General features: G+C 44.2%; 1 protein-coding gene across 4 annotated transcripts in view; it reads right to left on the bottom strand.

The window, feature by feature from the left end:
• Window positions 1-25,214, bottom strand: part of KCNIP4 (potassium voltage-gated channel interacting protein 4) — a 383,464-nt gene that overhangs the window by 267,936 nt on the left and 90,314 nt on the right. The window contains exon 1 of one of the 4 annotated variants that reach the window (XM_083458480.1): window positions 15,921-16,356. The exons of the other annotated variants lie outside the window; for them this stretch is intronic. Within the exon in view, the coding sequence (XP_083314606.1) occupies window positions 15,921-16,008 (88 nt within the window). The 5' untranslated portion in view covers window positions 16,009-16,356. Of the gene's footprint in view, window positions 1-15,920; window positions 16,357-25,214 lie in introns of those variants that run through there. 4 annotated transcript variants of the gene reach the window in all.

Below are 25,214 nucleotides of genomic sequence, written 5' to 3'. Positions count from 1 at the left end.
TGTTACATTTCTGCACACACAAAGGCTGTGTAATTTAATAACTCACTCCTGAATTTCCTGAAAGCAATGCATACAATTCAATTAGTTGCTCACAATAGACTACACCGATATTTTTTCATGAGCTCCAAGCCTTTTCTCCAATAATCCTTTTGCAGAAACAGCAATGTCCTTCAGTACTTCATTCACATTTTCTGTTGTTGATTTTGAAAAGAAAGACCTAGAATACAATGAATGTGAATGCCAAAACAGTCTCTTCATAATGAGACAGAGAAGGACTAAAACAACTGTGCAATATATTGACAGCCCTGTGCAGTGCATTCCTGATGGTGCCCACCAGTACAAAGTAGCGCTAACTTTTTAAAAAATGCATGTGGCAGCCATTTTGTGCTGGCACCCACAGCACTGTTATCATCATAAGATTATAGGCACTTCATATTTTTTTTTACCCCCAAAAAAATAAAAAATAAAAAATTGTACTAATCCAATGCTGGGGTTTTCTTTTTTTTCTTTTTCCCCACTTCCACCAGCATGCATACACACACACACACACACACACACAAACATGTATATATATACAGTTGTCCTCAGGTTATGAATGCTGTGGGTTGCGCGTTTTCGGGTTGCGGACCGCGCTGAACCCGGAAGTATCAGAATAGGTTACTTCTGGGTTTCGGCGCTCACACATGCGCAGAAGCACAAAATGACATCACGCACAGGCGCAAACGTGGCACTTCAGGCTGCGAACGCTGTGGGTTGCGAACGTGCCTCCCGCACAGATCACGTTCGCAACCTGAGATATGACTGTGTTTGTATATATATAATAATAATAAACTTTTATTTATATCCTGCCCTCCCCAGCCAAAGTCGGGCTCAGGGCAGCTAACAACAGATACATAACATTGGTATAAAATCAAACAATAATTAAATTACCTCCTAAAACATGTCAAAATCAAATTTTATTATATAATCAAGGTATATATATCTGGTTTTAAAAATATTAGTTTTTAACAATCCAAATTACACATCCGTATTTCAACATTTCACCAGATCTCTGGACTTCCCACCTTCCCTTCCATAGGTCCTATTGTACACCCTCTCAACCGCATATCATTTCATAATCCATGTTTTGTATCTTTCCATATTGTCCATGCTATTAGTCCAATGCAGTTTTGAAAGCAAACGGTTCCACCAGCAGCAGAATTATGGCAAACACCTTCCTTCCTTTTTATTATGTTTTATTGTTAGACACCCTGAGCCTGGCTGTAGCTGGGGAGGTAAAGGTAAAGGGACCCCTGACCATTAGGTCCAGTCGTGACCAACTCTGGGGTTGCGGCGCTCATCTCGCTTTATTGGCCGAGGGAGCCGGTGTACAGCTTCCGGGGCATGTGGCCAGCATGACTAAGCCGCTTCTGGCAAACCTGAGCAGCGCACGGAAATGCTATTTACCTTCCCGCCAGAGCGGTGCCTATTTATCTACTTGCACTTTTACATGCTTTTAAACTGCTAGGCTGGCAGGATCAGGGACCGAGCAACGGGAGCTCATCCCGTCGCAGGGATTCGAACTGCCGACCTTCTGATCGGCAAGTTCTAGACTTTGTGGTTTAGACCACAGTGCCACCCGAGTCCCACCTGGCTGGGGAGAGTGGGGTATAAATAAAAATTTATTATTATTATTATTCCTTCCTTCCCAGGTCTGGGAAGCTCCTAAAGGCAGCTCCAGGAAGGAAGTGTGCTAGTGCTGTGCTTCTCAAGCTCTCTCATGTGGTGGACCAGCATTTCCCTCCACCCCAATGTGCCAGAGACCACTACCATATTTGGTCCTTGAAGTTTCCCACCCAACCTGGGCTGTGGTAGAGTCATTGGGGACTGGCAGCCAATGGCTAGAGAAATGACACCCAGCTGTGGACCACCACTTTGGGTAGCACTAGTGCAGGGGGTCAGCAAACTTTTTCAGCAGGGAGCCAGTCCACTGCCCCTCAGAACTTGTGGCGCTGTGGTCTTAACCCAAGAGCTTAGGGCTTGCTGATTGGAAGGTCAGCAGTTCAAATCCCTGCAACGGGGTGAGCTCCCGTTGTTCGGTCCCAGCTCCTGCCCACCTTGCAGTTCGAAAGCATGTCAAGTGCAAGTAGATAAATAGGTACCGCTCTGGCGGGAAGGTAAACGGTGTTTCCATGCGCTGCTCTGGTTCGCCAGAAGCGGCTTAGTCATGCTGGCCACATGACCCAGAAAAACTGTCTGCGGACAAACGTTGGCTCCCTCGACCAGTAAAGCGAGATGAGCGTACAACTGGACCTTACAGTCAGGGGTACCTTTACCTTTACTATGCTCCTCTTGGACATCTGAAGTGAGCATAGGCAAGTTTACTTACAGGCAAACAAGGAACAGCAGTTGCTGATTCTTGCTCACTTTACTATGTTGGATCAGAGCCTCTGTTAAAGCAGAATATTGGATCTGTGACTCTGACTCTTTCCAGTATTACCACATGGGTCATCAAGCTCTATCTAATACGTTTTCTGGAGGGTTTTGTTTGTCATGATTCAAATTGCTTCTGGTAACACGGAGCTCACAAACAACAATTTGACAAGACAATAGTATAGGCAACATCCAGGGAATTGATTTTACAGAAGCTGCCCACCTGTTTCACACTGTGTGGAGAAATTAAACTATATGACCTGTGCCATCAACAGTAAGCAATACGATATACAGGTGTCATCCGGAAACTTCACTTTCATTTTCTTTTAAAATTGGGTCTAGTTGCTACAGGTAATGATACTAGTTACATTGATCTTTTGCTATCACTCACATTCACACCTCTAATCCCTTGGGATCTTCGAAAATGATGTTTATATTTTGTAAGGCACCGAAAAAAGCAAAGCCATATTTGTGTTGAGGTGCATGTCTTGAGTACAGGAGACTTTTTCAGGAGGCAAGGGGAAGAAAAATATGCTCTAGTAAAAGTTCTTAAGGCATTCAAATTCAGATCTATTTTGCTTTGTTGAATACTGATACTTTTGTTAAGATGTATACAGAATATTACAGATACAGTGTAAATGCTAATATCTAAGGATTTCTGGACTCCTTCCTTCACCCTGAGAAATGTCACTAATTTTATCAGAACCCATTTTGGGGGGGGGGGGAGGGGTTCCCAGAAATGAGGAGGAACTTCATGCAAAATCCCGAGAGGACAAATATTTACATTATGTGCCATAAATACATTTTACTGGAAATGGCTGAAAACATCATGGCACATACAAATGACTCAAAGTCTCAGTTAATGACAACAATTCTAACATGGATAACTTCACTGGAATTATAATTAGAGTAAAATGCCGTTTAGAGACTAATTAAGGTGCTGCAGTGCAATTTAACACTTTATTAAGAGGGTTGTATTCTTCTCCCCCCCCCCCCCCGGATCGAGGGACATAGTCTATTTAAAAAAAAAATCAAGAAAATTGCAGGGGCCTTGTCCTTCTTGGCTTGGTTTTGTGTATTTGCAAAAAGTTTTAAAGTGCCAACTTAACAATGCCCTCCTCTTCCCACGTTGAGGCTTTTCTCCTTGCCAGGTTACAATGGCAGAGAACAGGAGAATAGCTGTCATAGAATCATAGAATCATAGAGTTGGAAGAGACCACAAGGGCCATCGAGTGCAACCCCCTGCCAAGCAGGAAACACCATCAGAGCACTCCTGACAGATGTTTGTCAAGCCTCTGCTTAAAGACCTCCAAAGAAGGAGACTCCACCACACTCCTTGGCAGCAAATTCCACTGTCGAACAGCTCTTACTGTCAGGAAGTTCTTCCTAATGTTTAGGTGGAATCTTCTTTCTTGTAGTTTGGATCCATTGCTCCGTGTCCGCTTCTCTGGAGCAGCAGAGAACAACCTTTCTCCCTCCTCTATGTGACATCCTTTTATATATTTGAACATGGCTATCATATCACCCCTTAACCTCCTCTTCTCCAGGCTAAACATGCCCAGCTCCCTTAGCCGTTCCTCATAAGGCATCGTTTCCAGGCCTTTGACCATTTTGGTTGCCCTCCTCTGGACACGTTCCAGTTTGTCAGTGTCCTGCTTGAACTGTGGTGTCCAGAACTGGACACAGTACTCCAGGTGAGGTCTGACGAGAGCAGAATACAGTGGCACTATTACTTCCCTTGATCTAGATGCTATACTCCTATTGATGCAGCCCTGTCAACCTTCCCTTTTTTTTGCAGGAAATTCCCTTAATCCAGCGCCGTTTCCTGCTGCTTCCTGCTGCTATACCGGATTGTTAGATATCCCGTAGACTGTCCCCAGGACAGGTGAGGCTGCTGATCCCTTATTTCCGAGGCTGCTGATCCCTTATTTTCAAATCTGAAAGTTGACAGCTATGAACAGGAGGTGTGCCGGCTTTGCCCTACCTGGGGAGAAAGGTACCCCCAGCAGTAAGCCCCCAAATGGGGTGCCAAGGAGCCCAAGCCTCAGGACTCTCAGCAAAAGGATAAAGCAACCTACCCCACCATCTGCTCTGGCTTCAACAAGTGGCAAATGTTGACTCCATTTTGCCTGCTTCCTGGGCGGGGTTAGGATTACTCTGTCAAATCAGGTATGCAGCTCTTGAAGCCAGTTGGCTGTGGGGAGGGAAGAGGGCCCTTATGTTAGAAACAGTGATTGTGCGTGGTTTGAGTGGAAAGCTTTTTGTGTGGTTAAGGTGGGGTTAACACAAACACCAAGGCCCACCAGAAGCAGCAACTGACGTCATCTTCCACTGCTATCTAATCCACTGTTGCCAATGGCAAAATTATTTGCCACATAATTTTCCTAGTGGCAAGGAGTTCCATATGTCAGCTTTCTTCGTGCTGAGTGCAGAGACATTAGCTCTGGAGGAACTGTGACTCAGCCTCCCCAGAGGCTGTAAGCAGAGAATAAGGTATTTTACTTTTAAATTTTTCCTCCCCCAGTCCCGCGTGTCTTATTTTTAAGCACCTCAAGTAATTTCCTCTCCCACGCAAGTTACACCCTTGCAGACTGGCCGAGCTGTGCTCAATGGCTGTGTTGTTGTTTTTTCTCCAATGCAAAAAAGTGGGGGGAAAGCAAGAGTACTAGATTCCATTCCTATCCATTACGACATGCAGTGAAATGTCTGAGTGGCTTTTCATGCTGTTTCAGAATGTCACTCAAGGTTTCCCACTCACTGGTAACCGGTACTCCCAAGTGAAGAACTGGCACTAGCTGAAACACTGCCTGCAAATGTTTTGCAGCAGAAGCAAAAAGCCTTAAAACGTAAGAAGAGCTTACTAGACCAGGTCAATCTCTCATCTAGTCCAGCATAGTCTTCTCATAGTGACTGACCAGCCTGCGAAGGAGGGCATGCAGGCAGCAGCACTCTGCCTACCTGAAATTCCAAGCAAACTAGCATTCAGAAACATACTGAAACAATTCTCACATATGGCCGCCAGCTTTGTACACACGCATACCCTCCATCGTTTCTCTGATAAAAATAGGGATGTCCAAAAGAATAACAAAAATACATAAAATATAAAATAATAATACAGCGGTACCTCGGTTTAAGAACTTAATTCGTTCTGGAGGTCCGTTCTTAACCTGAAACTGTTCTTGACCTGAAGTACCACTTTAGCTAATGGGGCCTCCCGCCACCGCCGCGCGATTTCCATTCTCATCCTGAGGTAAAGTTCTTAACCCGAGGTACTATTTCTGGGTTAGCGGAGTCTGTAACCTGAAGCGTCTGTAACCCGAGGTACCACTGTATAATAATACATATTAATAAATAATAAATATAAAAATGTAACAAAACACTAAACATTTAAGAAACCTTTCCTATACAGGGCTGCCTTCAGATGTCCTATTTAATAATAGTATAGTAGTACCTCGGTTTATGAACTTAATCCATTCCGGAAGTACATTCTTAAACTGAAACCATTCTTAAACCGAGGCGTGCTTTCCCTAATGAGGCCTAAAGGGTCTTCGTTCCCTCCTTCCCCCTGAACTGTCTCCAGACAGCCTACTCCAGATAGCCTTTTTCCAGCATGCAAGGAGCTGCTGATGTTGGTAATGGCCAAACCAAAAGGCTATGGTGCAAGAGGAAGAGGAAGCAAATTGAGGGGACACTGGGTAGGTGGCCCAAGGTGAAAAACACTGTGCTAAGTCAGGTGCATGTCTGTGAGAATGACTGTAAAGTACTTTGTGCATTTGTGATATCTGTAAGCTGCAAAATCCTGTATATTTTTTAACAACTTGGTCTTGAGTGAATATAAATTCCAAACTTAGTTCCAGCAACTGATCTCAAGCAATCTTTAAGCAGCAGAATGCATTCGTGTGCATGTTTAACCAAAAGCAAAACCAGAAAAGTAACTTCTCAAACTTAGAAGAACTTATGCAGGTTTCCTGTGTCCTGCTTCTAAGTGAACATATAATTTTAATTATTTTAAGTAAAATTTTAATTAATTCATGTAATTTACATTAAACAAAGTCATCCTGTTACCCAAAAAAAAAAACCCCTTCCATGCATACTTAATCATAAATGTGGTGCTTAATTGGGGCTGATTTCAATGGCACATCCAAGTCATTACGTTTGTCAGACATTCAATCAAGGCAGCATACAAGCTATTTGAAAAGGATGAAATGGAATTTTATCAATACAATTTTTAAAAGGTAAAGGTAAAAGGTAAAGGACCCCTAGATGGTTAAGTCCAGTCAAAGGCGACTATGGGGTTGCGGCACTCATCTCACTTTCAGGCCGAGAGAGCCGGCGTTTGTCCACAGACAGCTTTCCGGGTCATGTGGCAAACAGGACTAAACAGCTTCTGGTGCAACCGTACACCGTGACGGAAACCAGAGCTCACGGAAACGCTGTTTACCTTCCTGCCACAGCAGTACCTATTTATCTACTTGCACTGGTGCGCTTTCAAACTGCTAGGTTGCCAGGAGCTGGGACAGAATAACGGGAGCTCACCCCGTCACGGGTATTCGAACTGCCGAGCTTCCGATCAACAAGCCCATGAAGCTCAGTGGTTTAGACCACAGCGCCACCTGCATTCTACAAAACCTACATCCTACAAAAAAGCCACACATAAGACAGCAGCATAAAATCAAGTTAATCACTACATCCTTTGCAAATCATTGCAAAGCCCAGCTACCCACCATTTGCCAAATGGCAGAAGTTAAGCAGGTTTTCCAGAAGTAAGGACGTCATGATAACTCCCTCTGAACCCTAAACATTTCCCCCTCTCACTGAGGGCCACCGTACCTTGACTATCGTTAGGGCAGTGGGTGGAGATGAGACTTAGATCCTGGAAATGGATCTGGGGCAGAGGGACAGGAAGGGTTAACTTGCTTCCTCTATCAAAGTTGGTTCTCCCTGCATCACATCTGCTGGGGTAAAAAAGGTAAAGGGACCCCTGACCATTAGGTCCAGTAGTGGCTGACTCTGGGGTTGCGGCGCTCATCTCACTTTATTGGCCGAAGGAGCCAGCGTACAGCTTCCGGGTCATGTGGCCAGCATGACTAAGCCACTTTCTGGAGAACCAGAGCAGCGCACAGAAACGCCGTTTACCTTCCCGCCGGAGTGGTACCTATTTATCTATTTGCACTTTGATGTGCTTTTGAACTGCTAGGTTGGCAGGAGCAGGGACCAAGCAATGGGAGCTTACCCCGTTGCAGGGATTCGAACCACCCACCTTCTGATCGGCAAGTCCTAGGCTCTGTGGTTTAACCCACAGCGCCACCCGCGTCCCTTATCTGCTGGGGTAGATCATGGCTATTCTACATCCCATGGGCTTCGTCCCTAAAGGAGCCCTTTCCAAACATCAGCAGTTCAGGTCTATGGGGAGAGCAGGTAGTGGGGGGGTCATAAGGGATAAATTAATCAAAGAAGTCATTTGGAAAATGCCATTGTGGTCAGTATATGCAGGAAACAAAATTGCTAAATACATAAAGGATTATGAACGATTCACACAATTCTGTCAATATTCCCCACACTGTCAGTTGTTGACTTCTGCAGTTACTGAATCAATCATTTTTACCTGCTGCCAGTTTGGGAAGCAGCTGCCTCTTGATAAACACATATTGAGGCACATATTTAAAGATGACCATGAAAATTCTCCGCTGCTGCACACAGAATAAAACATTGTTTTTCAACATCATGGTGCGGAGAGAAGAGAGATTTTTTTTACTGACTTACTGCAGATAGTGTTTTCATTTATTCTCTCTAGTCAGAGATAAGGAAACTATATTTATTTATTTACTTATTGTTCACCAGTGTTCTCAGCTAGAAAAATAAATAAATCAAAACGCCAAAACTATTACATGCAGAAACCATCACTAATTAGTTCCCGAATTCAATTTTATATAACCTGTGTGCAAAGAAAAGGGCTTTTTTGGAACAAGAATGTTAACTACTGTTATCACAGAGTGCTTTAAACCCTGATTCAGATTATATGAAAGGTTTCCTTTAATTAATTTCTAATTAATTTGAAATTAATTAGATTCAAGAGTAGTACCCCCAATAAAGGAGGCTACAGAAGTCTGGATAATGGTTAACAAAAGTCCCTTTTGTTTGTTCCCTTCATGTGCAGGCTAAATGCATGGAAGCACAGATATCAGGGACTGCATCAACAGACCATAGTTCAGTGGCCATGGTCCCCCTTCATGTGCTTGCTGGATGTACAGATATTGTTGGCACCTGTCTGCTTGAGAGGCAATGGAGTCCGCCTCCGGTTGTGGAGTCAAACTGCTGGAGAATCATAGCAACAACTGTGGCTGCAAACTTGTAATTGCTGCTTCTCTCGTTGTTTTTGCTGCATTAGCAGCATCAAAATGACCTCCCCAGGGTGCAAGCCTGGGCAGTGTGTATGGAGGTCCTGGGCTACCCAGCCGACAAGATTAGGTAGTCTTTTCCTTGCTTATGTAGTCCAAAGGAAAGCAGAGCAATATGTTTGGCACTAGCTTGGCTGCAGGAGTTGCCAGAAGGAGTACAAGGAACCATCCAACCATCTTAGAAACTCCACTCTGGATTTGTGTAGGGTTTATTCCTTAGCCCTTTCTTCTCCTAAAGATGCCCCACAAGGCAGAAGGTATGGATTTTTCCACAGGGTTTACTCCCGAAGCCTTTCTCATGAATGAATATAACTGCAAGGCAGTGGAAGTTTAGGGTAAGGTTACCAGATTTTTTTCCCAATGAATCTGGGGACACTTTTCAACTTCCTACTAAATAGATTGATTTTGTCAGGGGACTGATTTGTATATCCGGGGACTGTCCCCGGGAAACGGTAACCTCTCTCTGGTAACCTTTCTCACCCTGACCTAGCAATTGTGATCCACATGACGGTCACCTCCAGACCGGATTATTGTGACGCTCTCTACGTGGGGCTGCCCATGAGACTGACCCAGAAACTCCAGCGGGTTCAGAATGCCGCAACGAGACTCCTTACGGGGTCCTCGCTGTGGGATCACATTCACCCCATGCTATACCAGCTGCACTGGCTGGAGTACAGGATCAGGTTTAAGGGGCTGGCTTTAACCTTTAAAGCCCTATACAGCCTAGGACCCTCGTACCTATGGGATCACCTCTCCTGGTATGTCCCACAGAGGACCTTACAGTCTTCAAACAAAGACATATTGGAGGTCCCGGGCCACAGAGAGGTTAGGCTGGCCTCAACCAGAGCCAGGGCTTTTTCGGCTGTGGCTCCGATCTGATGGAACGCTCTCTCACAAGAGACTAGGGCCCTGCGGGACTTGACATCTTTCCACAGGACCTGCAAGACACAGCTGTTCCACCAGACCTTTGGCCAAGGCACAGCCTGACCCCCCTCCTTTGGTAATCCTCACAGAACTCTAGCCCAATGGTTGCCATTAATTTGATTTGAACAGATTTTAGAATGAATTGATTTTAGAATGCTTTATTACTTTACTATTGTCAGCCGCTCTGAGCCCGGCTTCGGCTGGGGAGGGCGGGATGTAAATAAAATTTTATTATTATTATTAATTTAGTATCAGACTTTTCCTTCTTCTAGAAGGGCTACGTTCCCATGTTGACAAGACTCATATGCCCCTCACTTCCCCCAACAGAATGTGCAGAAACTATTTGGGATTAACATGTCTACCAGTGACTGCATGTAGGAATTAAGACCAATTTATACATCACAGACTCTTGTATACATTTGTTCCGGACTCCGAAAGGAGTTTTAGTGAAATAATAATAATAATTAAATAAATCTGAGAAGAACTGAACTCAGGAGTTTTAACGCTGATTAAGCACATATTTCACATTATTATTTGGCTTTCCTTGTCATTTCTTTTTGGAAACAAAAACAGCATCTTGATGAATGCTAATTTTAATTTTAGATGAAACAGTGCATAAAATTTGCTAGGCTAATAACCAATGTTATGATCTCTTGGCACAGATTCGGCACAGAGGGCCACCCAGATCGCTTTGCCCACCTCCTTGAAGTGGATCCTCCAATAGAAAACAAAGCACTTTTTGTGTGAACAGAGGACAACATATTTTCCCTTGAAATTACTTATTTTTAGCAGTCTAGGAACCAGAACATCTGGGCAGCGCATAAGAGTTAGCACATGTGGTCTTGTTACTAGTTTCCCTCAGCTATAGTCGTCAGAGCAGAAACCAGCAGAGCTCAGGCTGACAAGAAGAAGGTTTCAAAAATTCTGCATTCTTACTTGTCAGCCTGTGCAAGAGGGAAACAAAGAAGAAAATCACTATTCAGAAGGGATTCTGGTGGGACCAGAGTGTGAAGACCGATGCCACAGGCTCCTGTTGTGTGGACCACACCACACACGCTCCCCGGTCGTGGCAAAGCTTCATATAGCCAAATCAAGTTGACTGGCCCCAGTTTTTGTTATTAGAAACAGTGACTCCTTCGAGGCACTAGAAAACTTTCCTGGAAAGGATTACAAAGAGAAAGGCAAGGGAACAAAAACAGAACTCTCGGTGAGCATCATCTGAGGCCTAGAACTGCTATAGATCTGGCTGGTAGGGCCAGCCCAAGACATTCTGGCACCTGAGGCAAACCACAAAATGGTGCCCCTCCCTCAGGTGCCAGGGAAGAAGAGGTGAGTGAAGATCTATGTCAGGAGCAAGGGTGGAACATCAAGTTAACCTTATTCAACAGTTGAAATAGGAATCAAAGGCTGTCATAGAGGGCAGGGGGAAGAGAAGGAGTCCACTCCGAATCATGACAGGCAGGTGCAGAGCCCAGGAGACTCCAGAGGACTGCCCCCAACATTTCCTCCCTAGGGGTGGGATGAAACAGTGCATTCATAGAATCACAGAATCATAGAGTTGGAATAGACCACAAGGGCCATCGAGTCCAACCCCCTGCCAAGCAGGAAACACCATCAGAGCACTCCTGACATATGGTTGTCAAGCCTCTGCTTAAAGACCTCCAAAGAAGGAGACTCCACCACACTCCTTGGCAGCAAATTCCACTGTCGAACAGCTCTTACAGTCAGGAAGTTCTTCCTAATGTTTAGGTGGAATCTTCTTTCTTGTAGTTTGGATCCATTGCTCCGTGTCCGCTTCTCTGGAGCAGCAGAAAACAACCTTCCTCCCTCCTCTATGTGACATCCTTTTATATATTTGAACATGGCTATCATATCACCCCTTAACCTCCTCTTCTCCAGGCTAAACATACCCAGCTCCCTTAGCCGTTCCTCATAAGGCATCATTTCCAGGCCTTTGATCATTTTGGTTGCCCTCTTCTGGACACGTTCCAGTTTGTCAGTGTCCTTCTTGAACTGTGGTGCCCAGAACTGGACACAGTACTCCAGGTGAGGTCTGACCAGAGCAGAATACAGTGGCACTATTACTTCCCTTGATCTAGATGCTATACTCCTATTGATGGTCTCCCTGGAGACCAGATCTGCTGCTTCTGTGGATCCTGCCATCTGAGGCGGTTGTCTCACTTTGCCTAATGGGTGGGCCAGGCCTGCAGTTGGGAACCATCAGCTTCACCTCGTCAACCTGCAGGCCTCTCTGTGTTCCCAAACACTGGTTGTCCTTGGCTCTCATGGGATATTGCTCCAGCTGGTTGCCTTCCAGTCTCCTCCTTCTTGAACAGTAAATCCACCCCACCCCCAACTCCAGTCATCTCTGTACATTTCTTGCTGCTTTGCTCATGGCTGAAGTTCAGCTCAGTGGTTTTGCAATATAGGGTGGTTGTCTCTGGTGTTGGGCATGCACTTCTTTGGGCACCAGAATAGAAAATGTCATGTGTGAATGTCAGGGAGACTGAGGACAGAGCTGCCAGCAGAGAACCAGACATGTTAATTGTGAGTGCGACTTTTTTCATTGACAATGGAAGGTGGGAATTGACCTTTTTTCCTGCCTAAACAATTTACTAAGACCACATACCTGCATTTTTTTAAAAAACAAAAGCAAGATTGTGGGTCAGCTAATGACCCAAATCTTTTTCTTCTTCTTTGGCGATCATTCGTAGCTGAGTAAGATTGTCTTCCATAAACACGGTTTTAACAATGAGTGTGTAAGTGACTGTAGAGGCCAATTCTGGATCCACACGTCCTTCCACAGTGGGGACATTGGTTTCCGGTCAGGAGTTGATCACGGTGTGGATTTGCCAAGCGTGCCTTCCTCTTAGCATGTTTCTCCCTTGCATCCTGAGTTTGAGTGTCTTCAAAGCCCATTACACCTTTGGTAAAGGCTATTCTCCAACTGGAGTGCTTGCAGGCCAGTGTTCCCCAACCAAATAGACACCAGATGGCATGCCCAAATTTTGGACACATGACAATCTTACACGAGTGGCCTAGCATGTCATAGGACAGAGCTGCATGCACAGTATTCAACAAAATATTTGAGTAACTGCCATTTCTGATGCTAAGAGAGTAGCACTGATAAAGCGTGTTCTCCAATAAATGAGAGCACGTGTTGCGGAGTGGGCCACCGGGCCAGGCCTCTTGTTGCCAGGCTGGTTAATAGTTATTGCCTGGCATCTGTGATTGGATAACCGGGTTGCTGGGGCAAATTGTATGTTGCAAATTGAGTGGGTGGGACCATAGTCTTTAAATATTGGTGCACTCTGGTTTCTCTTTCTCTTTGCAGAGTGCATCGGATCACCCGCCCACCCGCCCTCTTTTCCGGTTGACCTTGCTTTGCCTGTCATGGGGTCGTCTGCCTTGGCGCAGGGGCCTAGTAGGAATTTTGCCATTTGGTGATTGGCTGTGCCATTTGGTTTTTGCCTACTACTCAGCAATTCGTCGCAACTTGTAAGGTTGCGGTTAGGCATAGGTTATAATATGCTGGTGGTGGAGGGGGCTGAACAGGCGATGCCTGCCCCTCCTATTGCGATGAAGGGAATTCCGTTAAAGGAATCCTGGGGCTTGCCATGATTTCGTCCAATCCCTGTTATTGGACCAGGGCCGCCCAATCCCTGTTATGGGAATCCTTGTTATAGGACCGGGCAGGCAAGCTTTTGGGGAGCTGCTGGGGAGAGCGGCGTGGGTCCGACGCTTAGCTCAGGTGACCCCCCCAGTTTGACTTTCTCTTCTACTGGCTACCGCTCGGACCTCGGGATGCCAGTTCTGTCCCAGGCGGGGGGACAGGTAGTCATAACCAATGTCTAAACAACCACTCACTGATTTTGTATTTTAATAAAGTTGTGGCCAAAATAGTGCCCAAAAACCAAAACTAAATTACGTGTTATGTGTGAAGTTATTTGAGGGGTGGCCTGGGGACCTACACGCGCAATACCAAGGTTGCAGGTTTGACTCTTACATGGGACAGCAGCATATTCCAGCACTGCAGGGAGTTGGACTGGATGATCCTCAAGGTCCTTTCCAACTCTACAGTTCTATGATTCTTCTATGTTTTGCTAGCAGAATATTATTTTAATGCTGGGACCATTCACTTTTTAATTCACCTACCAAAAACCAGGGTAGCACACCTGGTTTCCTGGTCAGCCTGAAATGCAGCTTATTCTAAGAGAGAGTGGTTGGTCCAAGATCACCCAGGGAGTTTCATGGCTCACTATAGATTTGAACCCAGTAAAAGTCCAACGGTATTCAACGTGGTATCCTCTAGAAGTTGTCGGACTACAACTCCCATCAGCCCCAGCCACCATGGCCAATGCTCAGGGATGAAGGGAGTTATAATCTAACACCTGGAGAACAGTTTCTTGGCTACGTCTTCCCTAGCCGTTACATCACACCGACTCTCTAAAAATTGATTGATTAGCAACTTGACATTTCTCCAACTCTGGCTGGATTTTGCCCACTGCTTACTGCTTGACTGTAGGGAGTCTTAAGAACTGGTAGCACAAGGAGCAGGAAGCATGAAATCATGGACTTAGAGAAAATGGTAGGGGAAGAAGAGTACAGGAAAAGGCAGCTAGACAACACCAAGCTCACATTTGTCTAGACAAGGTGCAAGCCAGAAGCTTGCAATGGCATATTAGATCAAGAGAAACCAATGGGCTTCCGACATGGGGAGCCACCCTGGAGTCTGAAAGCCCATTGCTGTCCCATGAATGATTCAGACGAGTCTCGCCACAAGGGGCAAAAAAGCACAGACCCCAAAGTTCCTGGTTGTAGCCCCAGCTGAAATATTTGCTGACCACTATTCCACTGTGCTGCAGCCTAAAGAAATATGATAAAAGGAATATGAATTTGAGATTCCTGAAAGAATGTATATAACTAATATCCTTGTTTGGCTCACCATGACCTAAAAGTATACAAATTCTACCAACAGTGATGAGGTGAAGGTTCGGGACGCATGTTCGTAGCAGAAGCACCCCATTATACTAAATTCTGCAAAACCGTCAAAACTGCCAGAATGATCTAAAAACCGCTTACCGGAAATGGCTATTTATTCTACGCAGATATAAGTGTCAATATAATGTATTTTATTCTGACAGTAAAAATGCATCTTTGAATTTGATTTGAACCCTTCAATTTCTGTGAGTTTCCAAGGAGAAAGATTTTCTAACACAGCAAAGTGCAAACTCGTTACAACTTGACACATGGCGGTGTCCTTAATACATGCATATGAATATGTAATTGTAATTATTAATAGCATACACATACCCACAGCCCTCAAACTGCACACACACATAGAACACACCTCAAGCTGATATTTTTAACACGGAATCAAAACATAAATAAATGTCACCTGGAGCATACAAGGTGGGCCGTTTACCATTGTCACCTGACAAGGGTGTAAAAATACCTTATCACATGCACATCAGAATAGGAAAAGTGTTTTCCAAAGAGACAGCTGGCCTCACTTCTGCAAAAGAATTCTTTTTAAATAACAAGATGTTCCAACTTGGTCTCATGCTGTTATTTCACCCACCTTAAAGCAGAGATTAATCAACAAACACAAGTGTGTGCACTCACAGAAACAGACACCCCTACCCCTTTCAAGATTTCAGTTTCAAGGGCTTGACTGTCAAGAGAGAGATTGCAGAAATTTCACAGATTTTAAACACCCTGAAAAGCAGTCTTTCCAAAGCTCTTGCTGATAGAATTTTAATGTCATGCTAACATCCAGCAGTTGATTTATATTTCAAGAGCGGCTCTCTGCTTGCCAACTGAGATAACGTGAACATCGTTCATACATTGAAATCTGCCTTCATATGCCAAACCCCACAGGAGAGCACAATGCTCCACATTTCTTAATGCACTCTGCTCCAAACAAATATGCAAACACATATGTATGTTTAACAGCACCGTTCCGATTTGGATGCAATTGCAGACTTCAGTGCAATTTAACCAAATGTACTGCTCCTGCATAGTTTACATTAAACAACCAAAAATGCATCCGTTAAAATCCCTCCCCTCCTCCCCGTTCATTTTACTAAATAAAGACCACCACAAAACAGAGCAAATAGTGGAAGAAGACAATTACAGTGTTACCACTCTGCACATTTTAATGATAAAGAAAATAATGGTTGTTACCTGTATGAAGAGACCCTGTAATTAGCCTGAGAAGATACTGGGCGAATTTCAGTATTTCACGTTTACACCGTTTTCGACATCCACTCATTTTATGCAGGGAGGTATTCCTCTGAGGAGAGCCAGAACACTTTTGCTAATGAAAGTGAATAGTTTCTGACAGAGAACTTCTGTCCCAGCTCGCCTGCTCACAAGCTACCTCACTAAAGCCAGACAAACTCCTTTGGATTTGTTTGAAAAGGGAGAATCCTTCAAAGGACTAGAGGAGGAAAAGAAAAAGCATGCAAGGAAAATACTGAACTGACAGGGGGATGCTGAACAGGGCGGTCACACACGGGTCCTCCTGTAACCCCCGTACGCAAGCTGTCTGGCGTGATGATCACTTGTAGTAGATATAGGAGAGCAAAGGTACACTTTCCTCCGCTGTCTCCCTAGCAGATACTGCTGCAACCTCACCGACCATTCAGTCAGAGGCGGGGCCTGCAGCCTCAACTCTACACATAGAAATTTGTCCTCATCAATGAATCAGCATGTAAGCAGGTAGGAAAGAGACAGGAGGGCACCCAGTTTGAGTTGTGGTTTTGCAAGGAGCAGCAAGGAGCAATCTTGCCGGTGGGATGTGTGTGTGTAGCTTTGCAATGATTGCTATGCACAAGAAAAAAAATATTGAAGTGTGCAGTTCATGGTTGGGTTATCTACCCAGCCACAGTAAGACAATATACAACCTTCCACACCAAAAGCTCACCTGTCGGAAATAAAAAACGATCAAGGCGAAGGCAATCGTTCTGTTGTGGCAGCAGCAGGGCAGATATAAACAGCCAGGCTTAACTCTGCAGCTTATTGCAAATACTGTGAAAAATAACAGACTCCACAGCCTGCCCCAAAGGAGTCTAAAGTTTTAGCAAATTTCCTTCACCGTACCGGGCCACAGCAACCTGGGTCATCAAATAATTAAACGTACACATTCCAGGAAAGTACTTCTAATGCTTAATACTTTCGTTGAAAAGAGGGTGGCAGACCATTTGCAAGTCTTAATAACAACGTCGTTTTAAAGCATTGCTCTATTAATGTAGTTAGTGCTCTAGAGAAAAATAAAACCCTCCCTAAAGTCTCTAACTTGTTATCTAAATTTGAGGGTGGAGAAGAGGAAATAGAGGGAAGGGAGGAGACAAGCAGGCAAGTTTTGACAGGGGATAAGGTAAAGGTACCCCTGCCCGTACGGGCCAGTTGTGTCCGACTCTAGGGTTGTGTGCCCATCTCACTTAAGAGGCCGGGGGCCAGCGCTGTCCGCAGACACTTCCGGGTCACGTGGCCAGCGTGACAAGCTGCATCTGGCGAGCCAGCGCAGCACACGGAAACGCCGTTTACCTTCCCGCTAGTAAGCAGTCCCTATTTATCTACTTGCACCCGGGGGTGCTTTCGAACTGCTAGGTTGGCAGGCGCTGGGACCGAGCAATGGGAGTGCACCCCGCCGCGGGGATTTGAACCACCGACCTGATGATCGGCAAGTCCTAGGCGCTGAGGTTTTACCCACAGCGCCACCCGCGTCCCGGTTTGACAGGGGATAAATATGTGCAATTACAATCAGACCTACTTAGGCTGCACTTCAGTCAGGAATACAGACTAAAGGCTTGTTAAAGGCTGTCCCAGAAGAGAGAGACATTCTGTTGAGTTGAGCCTAGAAAACGTCCTAGGAGGGATTTAGGGGAACAGATAGTAGCAGAGTCATCTATGGAAGAAGGAGAACTTCAGAAAGTTCAGTTAACATTTAAAGGGGAACCTTCTCACTTTCTGAGGGAAGAGATGAACTGAAACTCTGGTGTCCATCAGAATTCGCAGTAATCTGAATTTTGCGGTGATGTTCTCCAACCTATCACGATTTACAAAACTGCATATATTGGGGAAGAATTTGCATTGAAATGAATATATTAGTGAAAACCACATGCATAAATGTATTCTGTTGAGGGAAGATGCTTGCAAAAACGTGTGCATTTGTCAGAATGGCATACAGGAATGTGATTAGGAGGAGAAATTTGCACTAAAACAAGACAGAATTTTCATGGCATATGTGAGTGCTTTCTTTCTTCCTTCTTTCCTTTCCTTTCCTTTTATTTAAACAATGTTTTTACAGCACTTGAAATCAGATGGCCAGTATGCAATAAGCATTAAATGGGCAGAGAATGACTTCCCAGCTTCATGGCCCCCTGAATAAACACAATAAAACGTTTAAAAACAGACGTAACCAAACTGAGTTTATAACTAGCATTCTATACATGATCTCCCTTTGTAATGTCTTATTTTGAAATCTGTAAGATGATATTTTAGTTTCCTGTTAATAATGTTGCTTTGAATGTATGCTTTATATTTGGTTTTCTTCTGCAATGTTGTATTTTGGAAAGTTTTAATTGATGTTTTAATGTAGGTTGTAAACTGCTTTGAATCCCCCCCTAAAAATATAAAGCAGTATAGAAATGAAAATAAGAATAAGAATAATAAGTGTAATAGGTAAAGGGATCCCTGACAGTCAGGTCTAGTCGCAGACGACTCTGGGGTTACGGCACTCATCTCGCTTTATTGGCCGAGGGAGCCAGCGTACAACTTCTGGGTCATGTGGCCAGCATGACTAAGCTGCTTCTGGCAAACCAAAGCAGCGCACTGAAACGCCATTTACCTTCCCGCCGGAGCGGTACCTATTTATCTCCTTGCACTTTGACGTGCTTTGAAACTGCTAGGTTGGCAGGAGCTGGGACCAAACAATGGGAGCTCATCCCGTCACGGGGATTTGAACCGCCAACCTTTCAATCGGCAAGCCCAAAGCTCAGTGGTTTAACCCACAGCACCACCCGCGTAATACTCTTCCTTAAATGCTTTACTGTCACATTAAGCTTGCATGCCATCTACTCTTTAGATGTTTCAACCAATGAAATCATACCAATGGCATACCAATAGGTTGGCATCTGTTTGTCTCAGGAAACAATGGATGAGTGTTTTCAAACAAGAAATGTAAAGACAAATGGTATGCTAATACCATTTGTCTTTACATTTCTTGTTTGAAAATATGTCAGGGTCTTCCAGGACCTTTCACCCTTTGGGAATTATTCTGTTTTTGCAAAGGCTCCTCAGGACCCAGCAGAGATATCGAGTCTCATTGTTTTCATGGCTCAAGCATCTTTAGTTCTTCCAACCACCCTTCTTGCCTGGACTTCCTTCCTTTTATTAAAAAAAGAAAGAACCTAAAGGAAAAACCTAAGAACATCATCCTGTCTTGCTGCTGCAGGCTGATTCACACAGAACCATCATGTGTGCTAAAAATTGCAAAGATTCCTTCAAAGGGAGGGGGGAGTAATTGATAAATGGCAGTTCAGTTGATGGACAAGGGCTAAATTAGCTCTTTTAATATCCTCATTCATTATTTAGAAGAAGGGATATAGGATGCCCAGGAATGCTCGATTGGATAATGTTATAAATACCCTGGAGAACAAGATTTGATATAACAAGTTTCAGCAATTGTTGAATCAGAGACATCAGATAAAAGTAACTGAACTTTGTTAAATGAAAGGCAATAAATAAAGGGAATAAACAGCGACAAGCCTTCAGTAAGGGAGCAGAATATGAAGGCAAGATGAGTCGGTGAAAGTTAGATATAGATTTGCAATGAATTATGACACAAGGCAGAAAAATCAATTTAAGTGCAGACAGAGATATACAAAGAAATGAAGCATGCAGTTAACCTCATCTGAAGCTGGGAGGGTTGAGGGGCAGGTGGAAATGATGATGACTTGCACATAATCATCCACTAGCCTCATTTTATTTTATTTTATTTATTTAGATAATGTACAAAGGGCTCACGAAATCAATTTATTCAAGCAGTGTAATCTGTGCCAGCTTTACGTATAAGCTAAACAAGCTACAGCTTAGGGGCCTACTCTTTTGGGAGCCCCCAAAAAATTAAAGGAAAAAAACGCACCTGGATGTACATTTCCAAAATATAAGATAAAAAACAAATAAAATAAAACCTACATACAGCAACAGTGTATTGTGTTGTATAGGCTGCTATGATGTAACTAATGGGCCCCGCCTGCTCGCCTGCTCCCTAAAATATCACAGGTTTACTCATTTCTGTATATAGGGTGCCTACATTATGCATGCGCAAATGGATTCAGATACCTATTAGGTCCATAAATTACCATATAGCATATATTCAACACAAAAAACCAGCGACAATTTGTTGTCAACAGCTGGACATATAAAGGACCCCAATACCTTCAGCAGCTTAGGGCCTCATCAAACCTAAATCTGGCCCTGCGTGTCATGTTCAGTTTTATGTGTATGAAAAATGACTGGTTATATATGTGATGAATAATTTTTGTTCTCAGATAACATGGGTATGATCCAGCCAGTTAAGTACTTTCTACTAATTTCTTTCTTTCGTTTATAAATTGCTTCCTATTAAGCACCTGTGGGTTTCACCTAGAAAGAGGATTGCTATAATCATGGAAATGTTGGATTCAGGTATGTTGGTCTAACACAGTCGGGGGGGGAAAAAATTGTCCAGTAGCATCTTTGAGACAAACTAAGTTTGTATAAGCTTTCGTGTGCATACACACTTCTTACTGGATTTTCAGCAGGCATGGTGGTGCTGATTCACACAAACGGTGCTTCCACAAGGACTCTGTCTGCTTCTAGCCAAAGCCCCTAGCATCAGCAGAGTGTGTATTTATACGTAGTAAAAGAGTATGGGGTGGAACAGTACCCCTCCTTTACTAACTACCCTTGAAAGTAAGTCTACTATGCCCTGTTCTGTTCATCTGTATGTCAGACTATCACAGCCTGTTGCAACTATGGTACTATTTAAGATACAGTGGTACCTCTGGATGCGAACGGGATCCGTTCTGGAGCCCCGTTCGCATCCTGAAGCGAACATAAGACGCGACTGCACGACTGTGTGTGTGTGGGTTGCGTTTTGCTGCTTCCGCGCATGCGCGTGACATCATTTTGAGCATCTGCGCATGTGCGAGCAGCGAAACCCGGAAGTAACTCACTCCGTTACTTCCGGGTCGCCTTGGAGCACAACCCAAAAATATTTAAGCTGAAGCGTATTCATCCCGAGGTACGACTGTACTGCTTCATAATTGTCTTTTGGGCAGCTTGGCTGCCTAGCATAAGCACACAATTCCATTTCAGCACCCAGCATCTGGCAGCAACAGTTGTAGTTTTAAGCAATGTGCAAATTCAAATTCAAGCCCTGAGGCCTACACAAAGAACACTATATAGAAATGATGTGAAATGTTGTGCTGGAAGCATATTATTATACTAAAAGGAAAGGGTTTTGTTTGTTTTTTTAAAAAAAGGAATAACCCTGAACACCAAATTCTCTGCCGCTTGCTCATATAGTACCATTAGCTGAAAAAGTGAAATTCTCTTTTTTTCTATTCCCATGTCCTTGAGTTCAGTCCAAGGTTTCATTTTCACCCTGCAGCCTAAGGAAGATTATACTGCAGACATCTGCTGTAAAGACCTCCATGCCATCCTAACTGGGCTGATTAAATATTCACAAGAACATAGGGAAGATATGACATCAACACAAGTAACTCCATGGTCTGACCTTCCATAGCAGAAAGCTCGAGAATTATGTTGCGGGAATAAACCAGAGCAGCCTGTAACAGCTGAATGGCAAAAAAAGGGCCATAATGCAGTTTTCATGTTGTACACTTCAGTACTGGGCATGCATTGTTAAATTCTCACTGCAGAAGCCAAAGTGCCCAGAGTCTCTTAACGCATCATGTGTACCAGAGCTCTCAGAGCCAGCTAACAATAAAACCCGACAGCACAGACAATTATACCAATATTCACTGTGCGCAAAGCTGAGAGGCTGCAACAGCTGGACCAATGCCTGGTGAGGCTTAGACTGAAGTATTAAAATATAAAAATGTAGACTTTATGCTCACCATTTACATGTCCCCTCACACATTTATCCTAGTAATCCTTTACAAAGACCCTGAGGGTAGGCCAGTAGCATTACCCCCCATTTGGCAGATAAAGACTTGCCGGTGTTAGACCCACTGAAATCTATGGATGTAACTTAAAACTATAGGTTTCATCTGGTCTGTTCTAATTGTTGCTTAGTTGATTTGCACCCTTAAAGAACAGCAGCTTGCTGAAAGCCAACGGCTGCCAGACTGACCTTCTCTCCACTGAGGTACACACCAGGTTGTCTTAAAAGGAAGGAAGGAAGTCATTGAGTTGTTTTGCTGACAATAGTTTTAGGATTGCAAATAGCCAACTATCCTAAAATGACCGAAACACTAAAGGCATGTACACATCGTGTGCATTCAAGTGTAGGATGCAGGGGGTCCAGCACACAGGACGTCATCCTCATGTCATTATTCCTGTCCCACACTATTTGTCAATAATAATAATTTGTTATTTATCCCCCGCCCATCTGGCTGGGTTTCCCCAGCCACTCTGGGTGGCTCCCAACAGAATATTAAAAGCACAATAAAACATCAAACACCAAAAACTTCCCTAAACAGGAATGCTTTCAGATGTCTTCTAAAAGTCAGGTAGTTGCTTATTTCCTTGACGTCTGTTGGGAGGGCGTTCCACAGGGCGGGCGCCACTACCAAGAAGGCCTTCTGCCTGGTTCCCTGTAACCTCACTTCTCGCAGTGAGGCAACCATCAGAAGGTCCTCGGAGATGGACCTCAGTATCCGGGCTGAACGGGTGAAAATGCTCCTTCCTCATTCTGTAGGAAAGGTTATAATGCATCTTGTGTCAGGAATGGGCTGTGCGACTCCTCTTCACCATGTTTAACTTGTCTATGAATTAAATACAAGTGGCAACCAGTTTGCACCAGGGGTCTGTTCCTGGCTCCTGCGCAGACTGGCAGAGCACACATAAGCCCACTACACCCCATTATGCACTGCCCCCATTCTGACCAAGCTGGTGGTCACACATCAATTGGACACTCACAAAATGGTTGCCACCTCTAGGTAGAATAGGAAGCATTACAGAAACTTATCTGCCTCTGCACACTGATAGATCCTCTATATATCAAGACACTAGTTTCTAGCCCCTCTCTTTCAGAAGACTGGGGTGGGGGGAGGTATGTGGAAACACTAATTGAGAAGGCAGCAACAAAGAACACAATTGGGCACTAGTATGAAAACAAGCCCACCTTTGTGTACAGACAACACAGAAGCTGCTGCTTTAGACGACATTATCGTGTGAAGGCTACGTACAAAACCACTGTGAAAAAATGACCACTGTGCATTTCAAAGGTTATGTGTGTATGCAGCCTAAATATGTAACATGATTCAAGACCTGTAAATAGCTGACTATACTGAAATGATTGCAACATTAATTGTGTAACATGATTCTTCCTCGTTCGGCATCTGTGTAAAGAGGAAATATTCACTCTGTGCAATGTGAGGATAGATCAGTGCCATCATGGATTAGAATATGAGGAAGATGATAGGATCAGCGGTGTGGACAGTGAGCAGCGTGTTTTGGTTGCAGCTGGAAATCCTAAATTCTCCCAGGGCGGGTAACAACATAATTATACAAAGAAATAAAACCATCTATGAAATAGCTATAAAATGAAAGTGGTTTTTTCCATCTGTGAAATTGGAAAGTGCAATGTATGTTGAAGACGCTACTGAAATATATACAAACATAATAGTCTGGAATATTATGAGTTTGGAATGGAATTCAGATTGTAACACACCTTACAAGGCGAAAATGCTGCAGAAATTATAAAAAATCAGTGACTGCACTTAAAAAAACAAAACATGATCAAAATCCCCCCCCCCCCAAAAAAAAAAGATTAAGTTTTAGCTCTCTCTGTCAGCCACCTTTTAGGCGTCTGTTGCAACTAGAGGTAGAAACAGTCTGTTTATTTCCAGTATTCTTGAAGTTAATCCTATGTCCATCACAGTGAAGCAAAAAGAGATTTCCCCCACCTCCTTCATCATTTGCCTAGTCTAGGCAGCCTAGACATTGGGTTTATCAATATTGAGTGTCTTTAAATTATGGATGAGAGACCTTGTATATCAGAGATATACTGTTAGTGCTGTATTATTAAAGAGGAAAAGGAGGGGTTCCTGAGAAGATAAGAGAGAAAACCAATACAGAATTTGTACTTCTTAACCTCAATAAAACTTTGTGAACAGGAAGTGATGCAACTGGTTTGCATTTCCATCAGTAATCAATGAAAGAGTAATTCACTTTTGTGCAAGCATATGTGACCCAGCCCTTGGATCCTCAAGAACACACATTAGCTATTGCATTATTTGTTGTACAACCATAGTGTCCTGGGCCGCCAGCCAAGGAAGACACATGCTTGATAGTTAAGTCTTTTTTTTGACAAAGAAACACTCAGAGCTGTTCTCACAGTGCTCCAGATACACACAGAGAGAGGCAGCTATCCTCTAGGCAGCTGTCCCCATATTGAACAGCTACAGCAACAGGTGGACCATACCCCTCAGCCTATGTATCCTCATCTGACAAGGGGTACACATGCAATGTGAGGTTCCTCCTATACAGAAGTCATTGCTTCTCTTCCCTCTTCCAGCCCCTCCTGGTTCTTGGAGACAGCAGGGTGGCGGGGAGTCTACTGGCCCATCCCCTACTCTGCCACATCCTGCATACTTCCTCTCATCTCAGACTGCCTTGCCCCTTCCTCCTTCTTCACTGGCTCCTGGCTTGCAGGTGGCTCCAAACCCCATAGATCGCTGGCCTCCTCTCCTGGGTCACTCTCCAGGCCCCTTGCCTCCAACACACACTCTTCAGAGCCCTGCCAGTCCCTGACATATAGTGTTATGAGTTTGTGGGTGCCAGACCAGTATAAATTCCTGGATTCAGTAAGTGTTAGAATTTAATCAAGGCTTTGGGTATTAAGCTGGCTGCATGACACCTAGTCCCTGGACCCAGCACGTGTTTAAAGCTAATCAAGCCAGGCAAGCTCCCTATGTTCAGGTAATTGCCTGGGTGATGGGCCATTAATGAGAACAAAGGAAAGTTGATGAGCCATTAAGAAAGCAGAAAGAAGAGGCAGATCAGTGCGAGACAGCAAACGGGTGAAATTGAGACTCGCGCATAGTGAGAAGAGAGAGGGAGAGTTTGGATTTAATATCCTGCTTTATCACTACCCTAAGGAGTCTCAAAGTGGCTAACATTCCCCTTTCCCTTCCTCCCCCACAACAAACACTCTGTGAGGTGAGTGAGGCTGAGAGACTTCAGAGAAGTGTGACTGGCCCAAGGTCACCCAGCAGCTGCATGTGGAGGAGTGGGGAATCG

The sequence above is a fragment of the Podarcis tiliguerta genome (assembly GCF_965153285.1).
Source record: "Podarcis tiliguerta genome assembly, chromosome: 9".
NCBI classification, from domain to species: Eukaryota; Metazoa; Chordata; class Lepidosauria; order Squamata; family Lacertidae; genus Podarcis; species Podarcis tiliguerta.
The sequence above is the reverse complement of the archived record's forward strand: the minus strand, read 5'-3'. Positions and strand labels throughout refer to the sequence as shown.